The sequence below is a fragment of the Myiozetetes cayanensis genome, unplaced genomic scaffold (genome assembly GCF_022539395.1).
Source record: "Myiozetetes cayanensis isolate MyiCay16 unplaced genomic scaffold, myiCay2020 scf59, whole genome shotgun sequence".
NCBI lineage: Eukaryota > Metazoa > Chordata > Aves > Passeriformes > Tyrannidae > Myiozetetes > Myiozetetes cayanensis.
The window spans coordinates 72,330-89,412 of NW_026087842.1; the positions used below are offsets into that span (position 1 = coordinate 72,330).

Here is a 17,083-nt window from a genome sequence, read left to right on the forward strand (position 1 = left end):
AACCTCCCCTGACACAGCTTAAGCCCCTGCCCTCTTGTCCTGCTGCTGATTGCCTGGGAGAAGAGACCGACCCCCACCAGGTTACAACCTCCTCTCAGGGAGTTGTAGAGAGTGATGAGGTCACCCCTGAGCCTCCTCTTCTCCAGACTAAACAACCCCAGCTCCCTCAACCTCTCCTCATAGGACTTGTGCTCAAGTCCCTTCACCAGCCTGGTTGCTCTTCTCTGGACCCGCTCCAGCACCTCAATGTCTTTCCTGAACTGAGGGGCCCAGAACTGAACACAATACTCAAGGTGTGGCCTTACCAGTGCTGAGTACAGGGGTATGCTGGCTTCCTAAGCATGTCCTATCTTGGGTGAACTTTTTACCCACTGCATTATCGGAATTTCAGGCCTTAGTGCCATGTCATGCCCTATTGTCATTTGTTCTGTTTTCACTAAAGCCCAGTAACATTCCAATAGTTGCTTCTCAAATTAGGTATATCTTTGTCCGGCTTCAGGTAATTTCCTATTCCCAAATCCTAAAGGCACTTTCTTCCTACCCTGCTTCTGCCAGAGGCTCCAATTGGCATAATTATCATTTACAGAAACATTTGATTCCACCTCTCTGGCTTGTATTGGCCAGAGGTCCAGAGCCTGTTGAATTATGTATTCAGTTGTTCCAAACACTTGCTCTTGTTCATTTTCCCACTCAAACTCATATTTCTTTCATGTTACTTTATATAATGGGGCAAATATTTGTCCCAAATGAGGACCATGTTGTCACCAAAAGCTGAATAAACCAATAAAGCACCAAGCTTCCATCTTGCTCTGAGGTGTGACAAAATCTACAATCTTTTGTGTAGCCCTCGGCAATACTTGTCGATGACCACAGAATTCCAAAAATTTTGTGGTTCTTGAATGTTGTTTGGATTAACATCCCACACCTTACTTTTCATACGCTGCAATACTAATTCTAATTGCTCTTGTACTTCCTGCTCAGTTTCTCCCTGAATCATTATATCATCCATATAATGTATGATATACAGTATATGTTATATACATATATCCTATCTGTATCTCTATATATACATCTATACATTATGGATGATATACCTATATTTGTACTGTGTCTGGCAACAAGGGTTTGTGCAGGTGTTCTGCCACGGTTCGATTGCAGAGGGTGGGACTATGGAGCCACCCTTGAGGTAAGTGGGTAAACATGTACTGCCTGCCTTGCCAGGTAAAAGCAAACTGATCCCAGTGTTTCTCAGCAATGGGTATTGTAAAGAAGGAATTAGCTAAATCAATTATGGCATATCAAGTTCCAGGGTGTCGTATTTAAATTAAAGTGACAGTGTATGGTACCGCAGCTGTCAGTGGTGGGGTATATTTGTTAAGCTCCCTATAGTCTATTGTCATTCTCCACATTCCATCACTCTTTTTAACAGGTCAGATAGGATTATTAAAGGCAGTGGTTGTTGGTTTCAACACTTCTGTATGTATCAAATCTTGAATGATTTGTGATATTTCTCCATGTCCCCCTGGTATACAATATCGTCTCATGTCATTCCTTTAGTGGCAGGTGGAATTTGTAGCAGAGGTATTTTAGCTTTCCTAATGTATGTCCTGGTTCCAAACTGATACTTACCATCCAGTAAATGTAAAGTCAGCCCTTCTGAAATATCAGTTCCAATTATATATCCAGGGACAGGAACAATCAACACTGAGTAAGTTTGCTCTGGCAGATTGCCTCTTTTCATCTCAATTTTTATCTGTATGGCTTCAATTTGTTTGCTACCTAATCCTGTAATCAAAACTTCTTGTCCTTTCAACTTTTCAGGATTACCATAAATTAAAGAGGCCTGAGCTCCAGTATCAACAAGGGTATTAAATGTTTGAAATTGGAAGCTCCACATGAGGACAGTGGTCTTTTCTCACCCATCCTTGAGCTGAAGCTTGGCCTTCATCTCATTCTGGTTGTAATTCTTTCAATTGTTGCACCATTTTAACATCTGGTCAGGGATAGAGATCTGCACATGATCCCATCCCGTTTTGTCCCCTGGAACAGTTGACTCACCAATGGGAGGGCCCTCCACTGGCAAGTGTCCTGTCCCGTTGAGGTTCATGGAGGGGAGCAGAAGGTCGAATTGCTCCATCCATCATGTCATCTTTTGGGCCTGAACTTGAACTCTTTACTTTTATAACAGGTTTGTTCAAACCCCACTGCTTGTTTTATCTCCACATCTCATTACTGGGGAGCCCATCAGTCTTATCTTGGGCCATCCCATCTATCAGCAAGGCAGCAAACATATCCTTTCAAGAGACTCGATTCTCTTTCACCTCACCATTCCTGTTATCACCTCCCCTGCTTTGTTTGTGTCCCCATTCCCCCAGTCTCCTAACTGCTGGATTTTTTTCTCTGACTTCTCCTGCGGGGTTTCCTATTTCATTTATCAGTAAAGTCATAAAAACACACCTATATGCACGTGGAGCTGTCTTAGTAATCCTCTTTTGAACTGGAGCTGATAATGCATTTTGCAGCATAGTGTCTGTACCACCAGTAAAAAAAACATCTTCATTCCTTCTGCCTTAATATGCTGAACACAATCCCATAGAGTGTCCCAGGGCCCATCTGCACTGGGCTACCCCCTTCCACGGGATATTTTCTATAACAACCTTCCATCACTGCAGCCAACAAATTAGCCTCTCCAGCTGAGCCTCAGAAGGCATCCTGAACAAATGAATCAGAACTTAACACTGCAAACTTCTTGCTGTCATCCAAGTATAATTTAATCCCAGAGGTTCCAAGATCATGCAGCCTGACTACCCAGGAGATGAAAGACTCTCCAGGCTTCTGTTTAAATCTATCCATGATATCACTGATTTCATACTGAGTAAAATCTTCCACGACATCATGCCTAACTGAATAACCAGTAGGGTCACCTTCCAATTTCTTTTGTATTATTGGCTTTGCTTCAGCAAACGCTTGACCTCTGAACTACTATCAAAATTCGTTGAATTCCAGATATCTCCATCCCATTTTTCAGGATCCCAGTCTATCCCTGCCTCTGCCAACAGAGCATGCACTATTTTTCTATTTACTCAATCCCTTTGCTTTCAATATTTATATTGGGCTACCCCAAGAGCCACTCTTTCTGCTACTGTTTGATAAGTGTCCAACTTGTCCATTAATAGTTGCAACATTTGGCATTGCAACATAACTATTTCCCCCTGCAATTCACACACTCACTTCCCCAAATTAATCTCATCCTTACACATTTGTTCTCTCTGTTGTTGCTGTTTTCAATATGCAGCATGCAAAACCCACCCTGGTCTCCCTAGAGCAATCACTTCCTTTCCTTTCTCTACTGAAACCTTCTGTAAACATTTCATCACATCAAAGGGTTCTGCCTCTTTCAAATAGGAGTCCCAGTTCTCACAGAAACCATAACACAACCGCTCAGGGGCCAAAATACAATAAGGTAATTGTTCCCAGCCAGGAATATCCAGTTCTACATTTGTCTTAGCAACATTTTTCTTTACATTAAAAACATATTTGTTTTGTACCCTGCGCTGTGATGCCACATTTGTTTTGCTGAGGGGTTGAGTGCTCAGCAAAATGACTATACACTAGTCATTGTATAATATGAACAGTTGCCTAAATAAACACAATAAAATGAATGCAATATATATACATATAATAAATATAATGGCCAGTCTTCGCGAGCGAAGATCCGGGGAAGGTCTTTACACCTTCCAGCCTGCGCATTGGATTTTTTAGGTGAGACACAGTGTGCGCGGAACTGAGCCCACCCTTTAATCCTAAGGTTCATCTGCCGGGGCCAAGCGAGCTTGGACGGTGGCAGCGAGGTCCTCAGGACGTAGGTGGGTTGCCTTTAAGGGCTAACGAGCCCCACCTGCCCGGGAGTGGCCCTGACCGGGAATCGAACCCGGGTCTCCGCGGTGATAGCGCGGCACCTTTACCACTAGACCAGCAGGGGCTCCTAATATATATACAGTACAAAAGAAAATTAGTGATGCATCAAATCATTAATGCCTAGAGGGAGAGAGAACAGTGACTAAGAAGCAATACCCCACTAATTACCACCTAATGCTCAACATCCAGGACCACAATTCCTCTGAGAAGCCCCATTACAGCTGATGCCCAGAGTCTCAGGTAATTGGGAGAATTCCTGGGTTGTTGGCCAGGCTCTCTGGCATGGCCATATGTGGAGTCATGAAACAGGTGCACATTTGTGTTTCCTACCTTTTTCCAACATACAGTCATAACAACTCTATACTTTATCAAATACTATTTATCAAAGATGTCCTTTATCATCTTTCTCAGTCACGAGTGGGCATCAATTCTCAGTTAAGTTCTCATCCACTGCATCCAAGTGGCACTTGGAATGTGGGAAGAGCTTCAGCAACAGCTCCATCCTCATCACCCAGCAACGCCTGCACACCAGGGAGAAGCTGTACAAGTGTCCTGAGTGAGGGCTACACAGGGGAGAGGCCCTTCTGCTGCCCCAGCTGCAGGAAGAGCTTCAATTGCAGCTCCTGTCTCATCCCCCACTGGCACATTCACACTGGGGAGAGGCCCTACAAGTGTCCTCAGTATGGGAAGAGCTTCGTCGTGAGCTCTGCCTTAACCAAACACCAGTGGACGCAGCAGTAAGGGAAGCCCCACGAAGCCCAAACTGCAGAAAGAGCTTTTTCCTCTGCTCCAACTTCATCACCCAGTGGAGGTCACACCTGGTGACCCATGGTGCCAGTGTTCCACGTTGGGAAGATGACAAGATGATGGTCTCCACATCCTGCTCGTTCCCCATAGGCACCTGTCTGAATGCAGAGGGAGGAACATCCATTGGGATGCAGACTGTGTGTGCCCTGCAGCAAAAGAGCCTTTGCTGTGAAAGGATCTGTTAACACATTTCAATATTTTAGCTTAGCTAGCCTGAGAAATTCACCTGATAAAATAATAATAAATATTAAAATAATATAAATAAAATAAATAATAATAAATAATAATAAATATAATAAATAATAAATAAGTATAATAATAAATATAAACAAAATAAATCTTTTTGCTTGCCTGAGAACCCTGTTACCTTTAGATAAGAAATACAATTTTGTAAGTAGAAATTATGTGGGTAACATTTATGTATCAGTTAAAAGGAGTAACCAGTCAGAAACCACCCCCCAAGGCTGTGACTCTACCCACCCAAAAAACAAAGAACAAGTTTCGAGGTTTGGAAACGCGACAATAGACCTTGAGCGTGGGTCAAGTGAGGAACACCGTGAAAAACGACCACCAAACAGCCAGCAGAGTGACTGTATTTCTTGCAAAAGTATTGCAGATGGCAGCAAAACACCATAAATTGTGACACTGATCAATGGGTGTGTTTGGGTAAAATATTTCTGAGACAAGATGAATATAAAGGTTTGTAATCAACTCGTTGTCAGAGCACTTATGGGAGGATTTATCCCCAGTGCGACCCTGTGCTGGCAGGAGAGAACTGGCACTTTTAACACTGATCAAATCCCAGCGTTAATTCTTGTTTATTCTTCACCAGTAACCCCCAGTGCTCACCAGTAACTCCCAGTGACACTCCCAGTAAAACCCCAGTAACCCCAGCGCCTCTCCTTGGTCCTCAGTGACTCCACCAGTAGCTCCCAGTGATCCCCCACTGCAGTAATCCCAGTGCCTCCCAGTACCTTTCCCAGTAACTTCCAGCAGCCCCCAATTGCCTCCCAGCAACTCTCAGGGCCCCCAGTTGCCTCCCAGTGCTCCCAGTAACTTTCCCCACTCCTCCCCAGTCCCCCCTCAGAGCCCTCCAGTCCCTCCCAGTAACCTCCAAGGCCTCTCAGTTACCTTTACCAGTAGCAACCAGTGTCCCCAGTTGCCCCCAAGCATCTCCTAGTAACTCTCCACTGCCCACCAGTAACCTCCAGTGTCTCCCAGTTGCCCCCAGTAGCTACCAGTTACTCCCCAGCACCTTCCAGTGCTTCCCAGTTGCCTTCAGCACCCACCAGTTGACTTCTGGTGCTTCCCAGTACCTCTCCCAGTAACCTCCAGTTGACTCCCAGTACCACTCCAAGGAACTCCCACGTCCCCCCACTTGCCTCCCAGTGCCCCCCAGTACGTCCTAGTTGCCACCTAGTTTCTCCCAATCCACCCTGGTGGCCCCCAAGTCCCTCCCAATGGTCCCAGTAACCTCCAGTCCGTCCCAGTCCCTTCCCCAGTACCTGCCTCAGTAACTCCCAGCACCTCCCAGTTGCCTCCCAGTTCCTCCTTAAAGCCCCCCTGTCCCTCCCAGTGTTCCCACTAACCTCCAGTCCCTCCCCCATACCATTCCCAGTGACTCCCCAGCACCCACCAGTTGCCATCCAGTGTCTCCCAGTCCCACTTCAGAGCCCCCAGTCCCTCTCAGTGCTCCCAGTCCCTCCCAGCACCTTTCCAGTACCGCTCCCAGTAACTCCCAACACCCACCAGGTGCCTCCCAGTGCTCCCTGTTGACTTCCAGTGTCTTCCCCTGCTCTCCCCCCAGTCCCCTCTCAGAGCCCCACAGTCCCACCCAAGGCTCCCAGTAACCTCCAGTTCCTTCCAGTACCTCCCCCCAGTAATTCCCAGCAGCACCCAGTGCTTCCCAATGACTTCCAGTTGCCTCCCAGTGATTCCCCAGCACCCACCAGTTGCCTCCCAGTCCCCCCTCAGAGCCCCCCAGTCCCTGCCACTGCTTCCAGTAACCTCCATCCCTCCCCAGTACCACTCCCAATAACACCCAGCTCCCTGCAGTTAACTCCCAGTGCTCCCAGCATCTCTCAGTTACTCTCCAGCACTCCCCATTTGCCTCCCATTGTCTCCCAGTCCCCCATAGAGCTCCCCAGTAACCTCCAGTCGCTCCCAATACCACTCCCAGTAACTCCCAGCTCCACCTAGTTGCCTCCCAGTGCTCCCACCTGCCTCCCCAGTCCCCCCTGAGAGCCCCCCACTCCCTCCCAGTGCTCCCAGTCCCCTCCCCCTGCTGCCTGGGAGCCCCTCCAGTCCCTCCCAGTGCTCCCAGTACAAGGCCCCCTCTGTCCCCAGTGGCCCCAGGCCAGGGCCCAACAGCGGCCCCTTTGTATTGGGAGGGGGCATGGCCAGCGCTGGCTGGGCGGGGCCAGACGTGGAGTGGGCGTGTCCACCACCCATAGGCCCCGCCCGCCACCGTGAGCGCCGCAGCCGAGCCCGGGGGGCGGGTGGGGACCCCAGTTTGGGGGGCTTTATTGCGGGAGGGGGCGGAGAGGGCCAGGTGAAGGGGGAGGAGGGCGGAGAGAGGGGTCAGTCTGGGAGGGGCAGGTTTGGGGGATTTAGGGAGGAAGATTTGGGGAGAGGGTTACAGGGGAGATTTAGGGGTCTTTTGGGCGGGGTCGGATCGGGGGAGGTTTTGGGGGCAGATTTAGTGGGCTTTTGGGGGAAGTTTTAGGGTGGCCTTTTGGGGGGTCACTTCGAGGTGGAAGTTTCGAGGGGCAGATTTAAGGGGGGTCTCTTGGGGGGGTCCCTTCGGGGACGGGAAGTTTCGGGGGCATTGGGGGGGAAGATTTAGGGTTTTTGCGGGGAGCCAGTTCGGGGAGGGAGTTTCGGAGCACAGTTGTAGAGGGTCTTTTGAGGGGACAGTTTTAGAGGCAATTTTAGGGGGCTTTTTGGGGGGAACAGATCCGGGGAATCATTTTGGGGGCATCTTTTGGGAAGGCCATTTGGAGGGGCTCCATGAGGGCAGGGGGCCGCGTTGGTGCTGCTGGTGCTGCTGGGGGTGAGGAGGGGCTTTGGGGGTCCCGATGTGGGGGTGGGTTTGGGACACCCCTCCGGGGGGGCGGCGGCTGCCCGGGGGGCTGCGAGTGCGACCGGGAGAGCGCCCTGTGCCGGGGGGTCAGGGGGTCCCCGGGGCTCCCCCGCCTGGCAACGCTGTGAGTGACCCCCCTCCAATTTGGGGACCCCCTTTATCCCCTCTTCCCTTTGGGACCACCCCTATTGTGGTTCCCCTCTTGAGTCCCCCCCACGACCCCCCTTTGGGGGCACCCCCAGAACCTTCCTGTGACCCCTCCTTGCGGATTCCCCAGAAACTCCCCGGAGACCCCTCCCCCGTTGGGCACCCCTTTCCCCTTTTAGGGCTCCCCCAAAAACCACCCCTGGGATCCCCTAAAACCACCTCCCCCCATGGGAAACCCCCTTCTGGGACCCCCCCTTTGACCTCCCGCTTTTGGGGTACCCCCTGAACCCCCCACCCCAGGGACCCTCAGTGGGGACTCCCCGGGACACCCAATGATCCCCGAGGCCCCGCCTCTCTTATGACATCATCACTCGAAGCCCCGCCCCCGCATGGGATGGGCGGGGCTGGGCCCAGTTTGTGACTGGTTTAGACCAGTTCAGGGCTGGCTGGGCTCGGTATGGCCTGGTCAGATACTGGTTTGGCCCAGTTTAGCTCCAGTTTAGGACTGACTTGGACCAGTTTAGCACAGTTTGGTCCCCGTTTCTCCCAGTTTAACCTCAGTTTGGCCCAGTTTGACTCCAGTTTGGCCCAGGTTGTTCCTGCTTTCTCTCAGTTCAGCCCAGTTTGACCCCTGTTTCCCCAGTTTAGCCCAGTTTGGTCCTCCCCGTCCTCCCCAATGCTCTCTCAGTCCCTCCCAGTTCACCCAGTTCCCCCAGGTCACTGGTTCGGTGGCACATCGAGGTCCTGGCCGAGGGCAGCTTCCGCCACACCCCGAGCCTGCAGCTGCTGTGAGTGACACCAATGTCCCCAAAGTGTCCCCACGTGGCCCCGAATGTCACCTGTGTGTCCCCAATACGTCCCCAAAGTGTCTCCAAATGTCCCCAAATAGCCCCAAATGCCACCTCTGTGTCTCTGAAGTGTGTCCCCAGAGCGTCCCCAAAATGTCCTGAAAGTGTCACTAATGGCCCCAAAGTATCACCAAATGTCCCCAAATGTCACCTCAATGCCCCCAGATATCCCCAGGACATCCCCAAAAGCCCCTCAGTGTCCTCAGTGTGTCCCCAGAGGGTCTCCAAATGTCCCCAAATGTCCCTAAGGTGTTCCCAGGAGTTCCCTAATGGTCCCAAAGTGTCCCCAAAGTGATCCCAAAATGTCCTCAAATGTCCCCAAGGTGTTCCCAAGAGTCCTGAAATGGCCCCAAATGTCACCTCAGTGGCCCTAAATGGTCCCAGAGTGTCCTCAGAATGTCCCTGGGGTGTCCCCACAGGTTGGTCACCGCCGGGAGCTTGGGGACCATCGGGGACGGGGCCTTTGCTGGACTGGTGTTACTGGAGTACCTGTGAGAGGGACTGGGAGGGACTGAGGGGACTGGGAGGGGATTGGGAGGGCACTGGGAATGGACTGGAAGGGACTGGCGTGGAACTGGGGGGACACTGAGGAGGGACTGGGCTGGACTGGGAGGAACTGGAGAGACATTGAGGAGGGACTGGGGTGGATTGAGATAAACTGGGAGGAACTGGGGAGACACTGAGGAGGGACTGGGGTGGACTGGGATAAACTGGGCTGTGCTGAGAGGAACCGGGGGAAGTGTGGAGAGACTGGGCTGTACTGGGGGGGGGGGATACTGAGCTGAACTGGTGAGAACTGGTATGAACTGGTGCAAACTGGTATGAACTGGTGCCACAGGTTCATCGAGGACAATGAGGTCGGGGCCATCGAACCCACTGCCCTGCGAGGCCTCCGGGGGCTCCTGTTCCTGTGAGTGACACTGGGGACATTGGGGGGGATTGGGGACATTGGGGTGTCCCCAAATATCTCCAGGTGTCCCCAGGTGTCCCCATGTCCCTGGTTGTCCCTAGGTGTCTCCAAATGTCCCCAAGCGTCCTCAAGCGTCCCCAGGTGTCCCAAATATCCCCAGTTGTCCCCAGGTGTCCTCAGGTGTCCCCATGTCCCTGTCCAGAAGGCTCCCCAGGTGTTCCCAATGTCCCCACTGTCCCCAAATGTCCCCACGTCCTTGTCCCCAGGTGTCCCCATGTTCCTGTCCCTGTGTCCCTGTCCCCATGTCCCCAGGTGTTGCCAGGTGTCCCCAAATGCCCCCATTTCCCTGTCCCCAGCTGTTCCCAAGTGCCCTCAAGTGTCCCCAAGCCCTCCAAACCCCATGATGTTCCTGCAGTGTCCCCCTCAACGTCCCCAATGTCCCCACAGGAGTTTGGCCAACAACCGCCTGGAGACTCTGCCTCGGGGGCTCTTCCAGGGACTGGAGACCCTGAGCCACCTGTGGGTGACACCAGGGGACACTGGGGACAGGGAGGGAAACTGGGGCTGTGGGGGGGATTGGGGACATCGGAGACGTTTCAGGGATTGGACGATGGGGCATTGGGAACATTGGGGGATGGGGACATGGGGGGAACCTTGGGGACATTCAGGACATTGGGGGAGGTGTAGGGACTTTGGGGACATTGGGGGATGGGGACATGGGGGGAACCTTGGGGACATTCAGGACATTGGGGGAGGTGTAGGGACTTTGGGGACGTTGGGGGATGGGGACATTGGAACATTGGGGACATTCAGGAGGTTGGGGGAGGTGTAGGGACTTCGGGGACGTGGGGGCACAATGGGACACTGGGGACATTGAGGGCATGGGGACATTGGGGATGTGGAGATGGGGGGATGGGGTGTATTTGGGACATTGGGGACAAGGGGACAACAGGGGATGTGAAGCACATGGGGTGGTTTGGGGGGGATTGGGGACACTGGGGGTTTTGGGGTACATTGGGGACATCGGTGGGACATTGGGGGACTTGGAGGGATTTGAAGGATTTGGTGACATGTGGGGACATGTAGTGACATTTGGGGACATTTTGGTGACACTTTGGTGACATTTGGTGGCGCAGGGACCTGCGGGGGAACCCGTTCCGCTGTGATTGTCACCTGCGGTGGCTCCTGTCGTGGTTGGGGACAGTCCCCTCCTCCCCCGAAGCCACCGGGCGCTGCCACAGCCCCTCCCCCCACCAAGGGACCCCCCTCGCCCACCTGGATCCCAGGGACTTCCAGTGCCAGCGGGCAGGTGGGAACTGGGAGCACTGGGAGGGACTGGGAGGGGATTGGCAGGGACTGGGAGGGACTTGGGGGGACTGAACACCCTGGGCTGGGGGTACAAACACACCTGGGGACCCCAATGTCCCCGAAGTATCCCCAGAGTGCCCTTGAGGTGCCCCAAGAGCCTCCAAAGTGTCCCCAAGGTGTCCCTGGGGGTGACAGCAAAGTGTCCCCCAAAAGCCTCCACGGTGTCCCTGAGGGTGTCCCTGGGGTGTCCTCCTGTCCCTGCAGTGTCCCTGGGGTGTCCCCACATCCCTGGGGATGTCTCTGGGGTGTCCCCGTGGTGTCCCCATATCCCTGGGCGTGTCTCTGGGGGAATCCTCGTGGTGTCCCTGGGGGGTGGCATTGGGCTTGTCCTCCAGAGTGTCCCCATGTCCCCAGGCATGTCCCAGTGCTGTCCCCATGTCCCTGGGAATGGCAGGGGGGTGTCTCCAGTGTGTCCCCATGCCCCTGGCGCTGTGCCTAGGCTGTCCCCATGATGTCCCCATGCCACCCCCGCAGTGTCCCCCTGTCCCAGGAGTGCTGCCCGTTCCAGTCCCTGCCCTCCTCACCTCTGCAGACTCATTCCTTCAGCAGGGGAGGCCTTGAGATGCCCCCATGTCTCTGGGGGTGGCATTGGGCTGTCCCCATGGTGTCCCCATCATGCCCCTGTGTCCCCAGAGCTCCGGCCATTCCAATCCCTGCCCTTCTCATCCCTGGGGGCCGAGTCCTTCACGCTGGGGGGGCACCAGGGGGTGGCCCTGGCCCAGCCCTTTGCCGGTGCCTGCGCCCTCCTGGAGTGGGACCAACTGGCCGGGAGGTTCCGGGCCCCCACCATCATTAACAGTGAGTCTGGGGGGACCCCAAAACCCACCCTGGGTGGGGTGATCCCAAAAACAGCTGAGGGGGGGCCCAAAAATGGGGTGAGGGACCTCAAAAATGGAGTAAAGGACCACAAAAATGGGGTGAAGGACCTAAAAAATGGGCTGGAGGAGACCAAAACCACCACCCCAACCCAAATGTCCCCACTGCCCCCATAGAGACATCCCCACCACCTTCATGTCCCCAGTGTCCCCAATGTCCCCCATGTCCCCATAGCCTTGTGCCCACCATCCCAATGCCCCCATAGCCCTGTCACCACCACCCCAATGTCCCCCGTGTTCCCAACGTCCCCAATGTCCAAATAGAGATGTCCCCAGTGTTCCCAACGTCCCCAAAATCCCCAACATCCCCAACCCCTTACCCCCCATAACCTCAGTGTCCCCACAGGCTCCTCCCCCGTGGCCTGCCATCCCCTGCCCCTTGGAGGGTCCCTCCTGGTGGTGGTGGCCCAGCTCCGAGGCGGTTCCTGGGTCTGGCGCCGCTCTGGTGGCCCCGGGGCCACTTTTGTTCGCCACCAGAGCCTCGGGGCGGGGCGGCTGCGTCGCCCCCACGCCGTGGCCACCGCCCGCCTCGGGGGCCACCTGTACCTGGGCGTGGCCGACAGCTCCAAGGGGGGCACCAGCACCGTGTTCCGCTGGGGCGGGCGCGGCTTCTACCCCCACCAGACCCTGCGGGCGTGGCACCGCGACACCCACCTGGAGTTCCTGGAGCTGGGCGGGCGCCCGGCACTCGTGGTGTGCTCAGGGGCCAGGAGACCCCTGGTGTACCGGTGGAGCGGGGGGGTCTTCGCCCCCCACACCGACATCCCCCACGTGCCCGACGTGTACGCGGCGAAGCACTTCCGGCTGAGGGGACACGTGTTCCTGTGCCTCACGCGGTTCCTGGGGGACGCCAAGGTGGGGGGGAGGTCGGGGGAGTGGGCAGGGGTGGCCATGGAGGATATCAGGGTTGTGTGGTTAGGGGGGCCATCAGAATCATCTGTTCATGGGAGTCATCAGGGGTCCGTGGGGGTCCAGCAACATCATGAGGCCATGGGGGACACCAGCGGTCGTGTGGTTGTGGGGGATCAACGAGGTCATATGGTCTTGGGGGCCACCACCGTCATGGGGGTCATCAGGGTCATGTGAGTCCATCGCTGTCATGGGTCTGTTGGGGTCCATCATCATCATCATCACAGGGTAATGGGGAACCATCAAGGTCGGAGGTCTGTGGGGGTCACCAGGGTTGTGGTCATCATGGGGCTCATCGGGGACCATGGGAGGCCAGCAAGGTCATGAGGTCATGGGGGATACCAGGGTTGTGTGGTTATGGGGAGTTATCGGGGTTGGGTGGGCATGGGGTCAGCAGGAGTCCATGGGGGTCCACCAGGGTCGTGTGGCTGTGGGGGTACAGCAGGGTCATGGGGCTGTGGGGGGTCACCAGGGTTATGTTGTTAAGGGGATCCATCACCGTCATGTGGTCATGGGGTGCCACAACATCTTTCCCATGACCCCACCACCCATCCCACAATCCCATCACCCATCCCACGATCCCACCACCCTTCTCAATCCATGCCACGATCCCACCACCCATCCCAACCCATCTCATGATCCCATCACCCATCCTGCTATCCCAGTACCCATCCCACCACCCAACCCAATCCTTCCCACGATTCCACCACCCATCCCATGATCCCACCACCCAACCCAAGCCGTTCCATGACTCCACCACCGCACACAGCCCAAGAAAACCCAACACAACACAACCCACCCTATGATCCCACCACCCTTCCCAACCCACCCTATGATCCCACCACCCTTCCCAATCCATCCCATGATCCCATCACCCATCCCATGATCCCACCACCCAACCCAACTCAACCCAACCCACAATCCTACCACCCATCCCACCCCTGTCCCCCCTTTCCAGGTGATGCGCTGGGAGGGCTCCATGTTCCGGGAGATCCAGCAGGTCCCGGCTCGGGGCTCGATGATCTTCCAGCCACTGACCTTGGGTGGCCACCGCTACGTCCTGCTGGGCAACGACTTCGCCCTGAGCCGCGTGTTCCGCCTGGGCCCCGAGGGGCACCTGGAGCCCACCCAGGAGCTGCTGGTGCCCACCCCCCGCGCCTTTGTCCCCGTCACCGTTGGCCACCGGCACTTCCTTGTGGCCTCGAGCTTCAAAGGGGCCACCCAGATCTACCGGCACATCACCGTAGAGCTCGGGGCATGAGAGGACATGGGGACATCAACCACTGTGTCCCCATGGACTGGTCACCTGAGGGATTTGGGGACATCAACCATCGTGTCCCCATGGACTGGTCACCTGAGGGATTTGGGGACACCCTGTGACCATGGACCTGGTCACCTGAGGGACATGGGGACACCAGACATCCTGAACCTGGTCACTTGTGGGACTTAGGGACACCATGTGACCATGGACCTGGTCACCTGAGGGACATGGGGACATCATCTCCCTCGCCATCATGGACCTTGGTGCCACCATCCCCCTGATGTCCCCAAGACTGCTGTCAGCCCAATGTCACCATTGGCCTCATGTCCCCTCCTGGTATCACCATCGCCCTGATGCCCCCAAGGCCACCACCTCAGGTTCTCTCCTCCTGGTGATACCATTGCCACGATATCCCCAAGGCCACCATCAACCTGATGTCACACTGAACTTGTGTCACCTCCTGGTGTCACCATGGCCCCGATGTCCCCTGTCCCCTCCTGCTGCCACCACCAACCGAAATGTCTCCAAAGCCACCTTCAACCTGATGTCACCATTGGCCCAATTTCATTTTCTGATGCCACCAATGCCCCGATGTCCCCAAGGCCACCATCACCGCAATATCACCATTGGCACAATGTCCCCTCCTGGTGCCACCATCAACCCTATGTCCCCAAGGCCACTGTCACCACAGTGTCACCACTGACCTCATGTCCCCTCCATGTGGCACTCACTGTCCTCAAAGCCACTATCACCCCATGTCACCTTGTCCCCTCCACGTGCCACCCCCAGCACTGTCCCCTGTCCCCATGTCCCCCCTATGTCCCCCCATGTGCCATCACCCCTGCAAGAACCAAATTACCCCTTTTTTTTATTTTTTACCTTTTTTTATTCATTTTCCCCATTTGTTGGGCTGTTTTGGGGGGGTTTCACCCCAAAATAAACCTGCCCGTCCCCTCTCCATGTGTCGCTGCACTTGGGGACACTCGGGGACACTTGGGGACACCTCAGCACGTGCTGGTGGCTCCTGTAAAGAGAGGGGAGACTAGGGGGGTCCTCATTGTCCCCAGCGTCCCCTCCAATGTCCCCAGAGCCCCCCTCCTTGTCCCCAAGTACTCCAGATGTCCCCAAGGGGATTGGGACACTCACCTGTCCCAACCAGGTGTGACATCTCAGGGGGGTGTCGTCGGTGGCTGTGGGAGGTGGGCGGGGTCAGGGACACCTCTGTGTCCCCAATGTCCCCAGTGCCCCCCTTGTCCCCCCCAGTGTCCCCCCAGTCCTCCCAGTGCCCCCCCAGTGTGCCCCTGTCCCACCTGGCCTTGCTCCGGCACTTGCACTTCCCACCTGTCGGGGGACACAACAGGTGACACAGAGAAGGTGACACAGGGACCCCCCGGGTGACACTGGGGACCTCCCCCAGCTGGCAGAGGTGACACTCACTGAGCAGGATGACGAAGCCCAGGACACACAGGACGGCGGCCACGCCCAGCCCGGCCACGCGCAGGTGATGCCAGTCTGGGGACACACACCTGTCACACCTGGGACACACCTGGGACACACCTGGGACACACCTGTCACACCTGGGACAGCTGGGACACACCTGTCACACCTGGGACAGCTAGGGACAGCTGGGGACACACACCTGTCACACCTGGGACACACCTGGGACAGCTGGGACACACCTGTTACACCTGGAACACACCTGGGACACACCTGTCACACCTGGGACACACCTGGGACAGCTGGGGACAGCTGGGGACACACCTGTCACACCTGGGACATCCCCATTCCCTCCCTACCCCTCCCAGTCCCCCCAGATTTTTTCCCAGTCCTCCCCAATTCCCTCCCAGTTCCCCCCAGTCCCCCCAAATTTTTTCCAGTCCTCCCCAATTCCCTCCCAGTTCCCCCCAGTCCCCCCAAACTGGTCCCCACTCACCGTACTGGAAGGGATTGTGGGCATCTGTGGGGAGGGGAAGAGTCAGAGGGACCAGGACTTCCCCACCCCAGTATAAACCAGTATAAGCACCCCCATCCCAGTATAACCCAGTACAGACCTGCTATGGACCCTCCCATTTCAGTATAAACCAGTATGGGCTCCCCCCAACCCAGTATGAGCCCCCACAGTAGTACAAACCAGTGTGAGCCCTCATCCCAGTATAAACCAGTATGGATCTCTCACATCCCAGCATGACCCAGTATGGCCTCCCCATCCCACTATAAACCAGTATGGCCCCCTCATCCCATTATAACCCAGTATGAACCCCACCCCCACTCCCAGTATGACCCCACCCCACTCCCATTACACCCCCCCCACCCCCAGTTGGCCCCAGTTTGTCCCAGTCACTCACCAGTGTGGGGGTTCCCTCTCACCATGGACAGAACTGGGACAGGGAGGGGAACCAGTTTGGGGGGGATCAATGGTCCCAGTTCCTCCCAGTTCAAAATAAACCAGTTCCCTACCCAGTTACTCCCAGTCCCTCCCCAGTTCCCTCCCAGTTGCTCCCAATCCCCTTCCAGTATATCCCAGTCCCCCCCAATTCCCCCCAGTATATCCCAGTGCCCTCAGTTCCTTCCCATTTGCTCCCATTTCCTTCCCAGTCCTCCCCAGTTCCCTCCCAGTTGCTCCCAGTCCCCACCCAGTCCTCCCCAGTTCCCTCCCAGTTGCTCCCAGTCCCCACCCAGTCCTCCCCCAGTGCCTCCCAGTTCCCTCCCAATCCCCTCCCAGTATATATATCCCAGTTCCTCCTCAACTGCTCTTTGTCCCCTCCAGTTCCCCTCAGTCCTCCCCAGTCCTTCCCAGTTTCCCCCAGTCCTCCTCAGTTCCTCCCAGTACCTCTCCCAGTGCCTCAGCCCAGTTCAGCCTAGTCCCATTCCCAGTGCCTCCCCAGTACTCAGGCCTCCAGTCCACTCCCAGTTCCCAGTCCCAGTTCCCTCTCCCAGTGGCTCCCAGTTCACCCCTAG

The 17,083-nt window shown here is 55.4% G+C and overlaps 2 protein-coding genes and 1 pseudogene across 2 annotated transcripts; 1 reads left to right on the forward strand and 2 right to left on the reverse strand.

The window, feature by feature from the left end:
- Positions 1 to 17,083, reverse strand: part of LOC126650216 (zinc finger protein 501-like) — a 37,663-nt pseudogene that overhangs the window by 14,223 nt on the left and 6,357 nt on the right.
- On the forward strand, positions 1,170 to 15,081 carry LOC126650221 (leucine-rich repeat LGI family member 4-like). The gene is made up of 10 exons (XM_050334773.1): positions 1,170 to 1,186; positions 7,899 to 7,931; positions 8,671 to 8,742; positions 9,222 to 9,293; positions 9,641 to 9,712; positions 10,160 to 10,231; positions 10,849 to 11,021; positions 11,714 to 11,878; positions 12,302 to 12,810; positions 13,823 to 15,081. The coding sequence occupies exons 1-10, from the start codon at positions 1,170 to 1,172 to the stop codon at positions 14,123 to 14,125; spliced, it is 1,488 nt and encodes a 495-aa protein (XP_050190730.1). The 3' UTR covers positions 14,126 to 15,081.
- LOC126650219 (FXYD domain-containing ion transport regulator 3-like) lies at positions 15,003 to 16,543 on the reverse strand. The gene is made up of 5 exons (XM_050334772.1): positions 16,471 to 16,543; positions 16,059 to 16,082; positions 15,563 to 15,637; positions 15,436 to 15,466; positions 15,003 to 15,149 (listed from the first exon to the last, which is right to left on the reverse strand). The coding sequence occupies exons 1-5, from the start codon at positions 16,493 to 16,495 to the stop codon at positions 15,011 to 15,013; spliced, it is 294 nt and encodes a 97-aa protein (XP_050190729.1). The 5' UTR covers positions 16,496 to 16,543; the 3' UTR covers positions 15,003 to 15,010.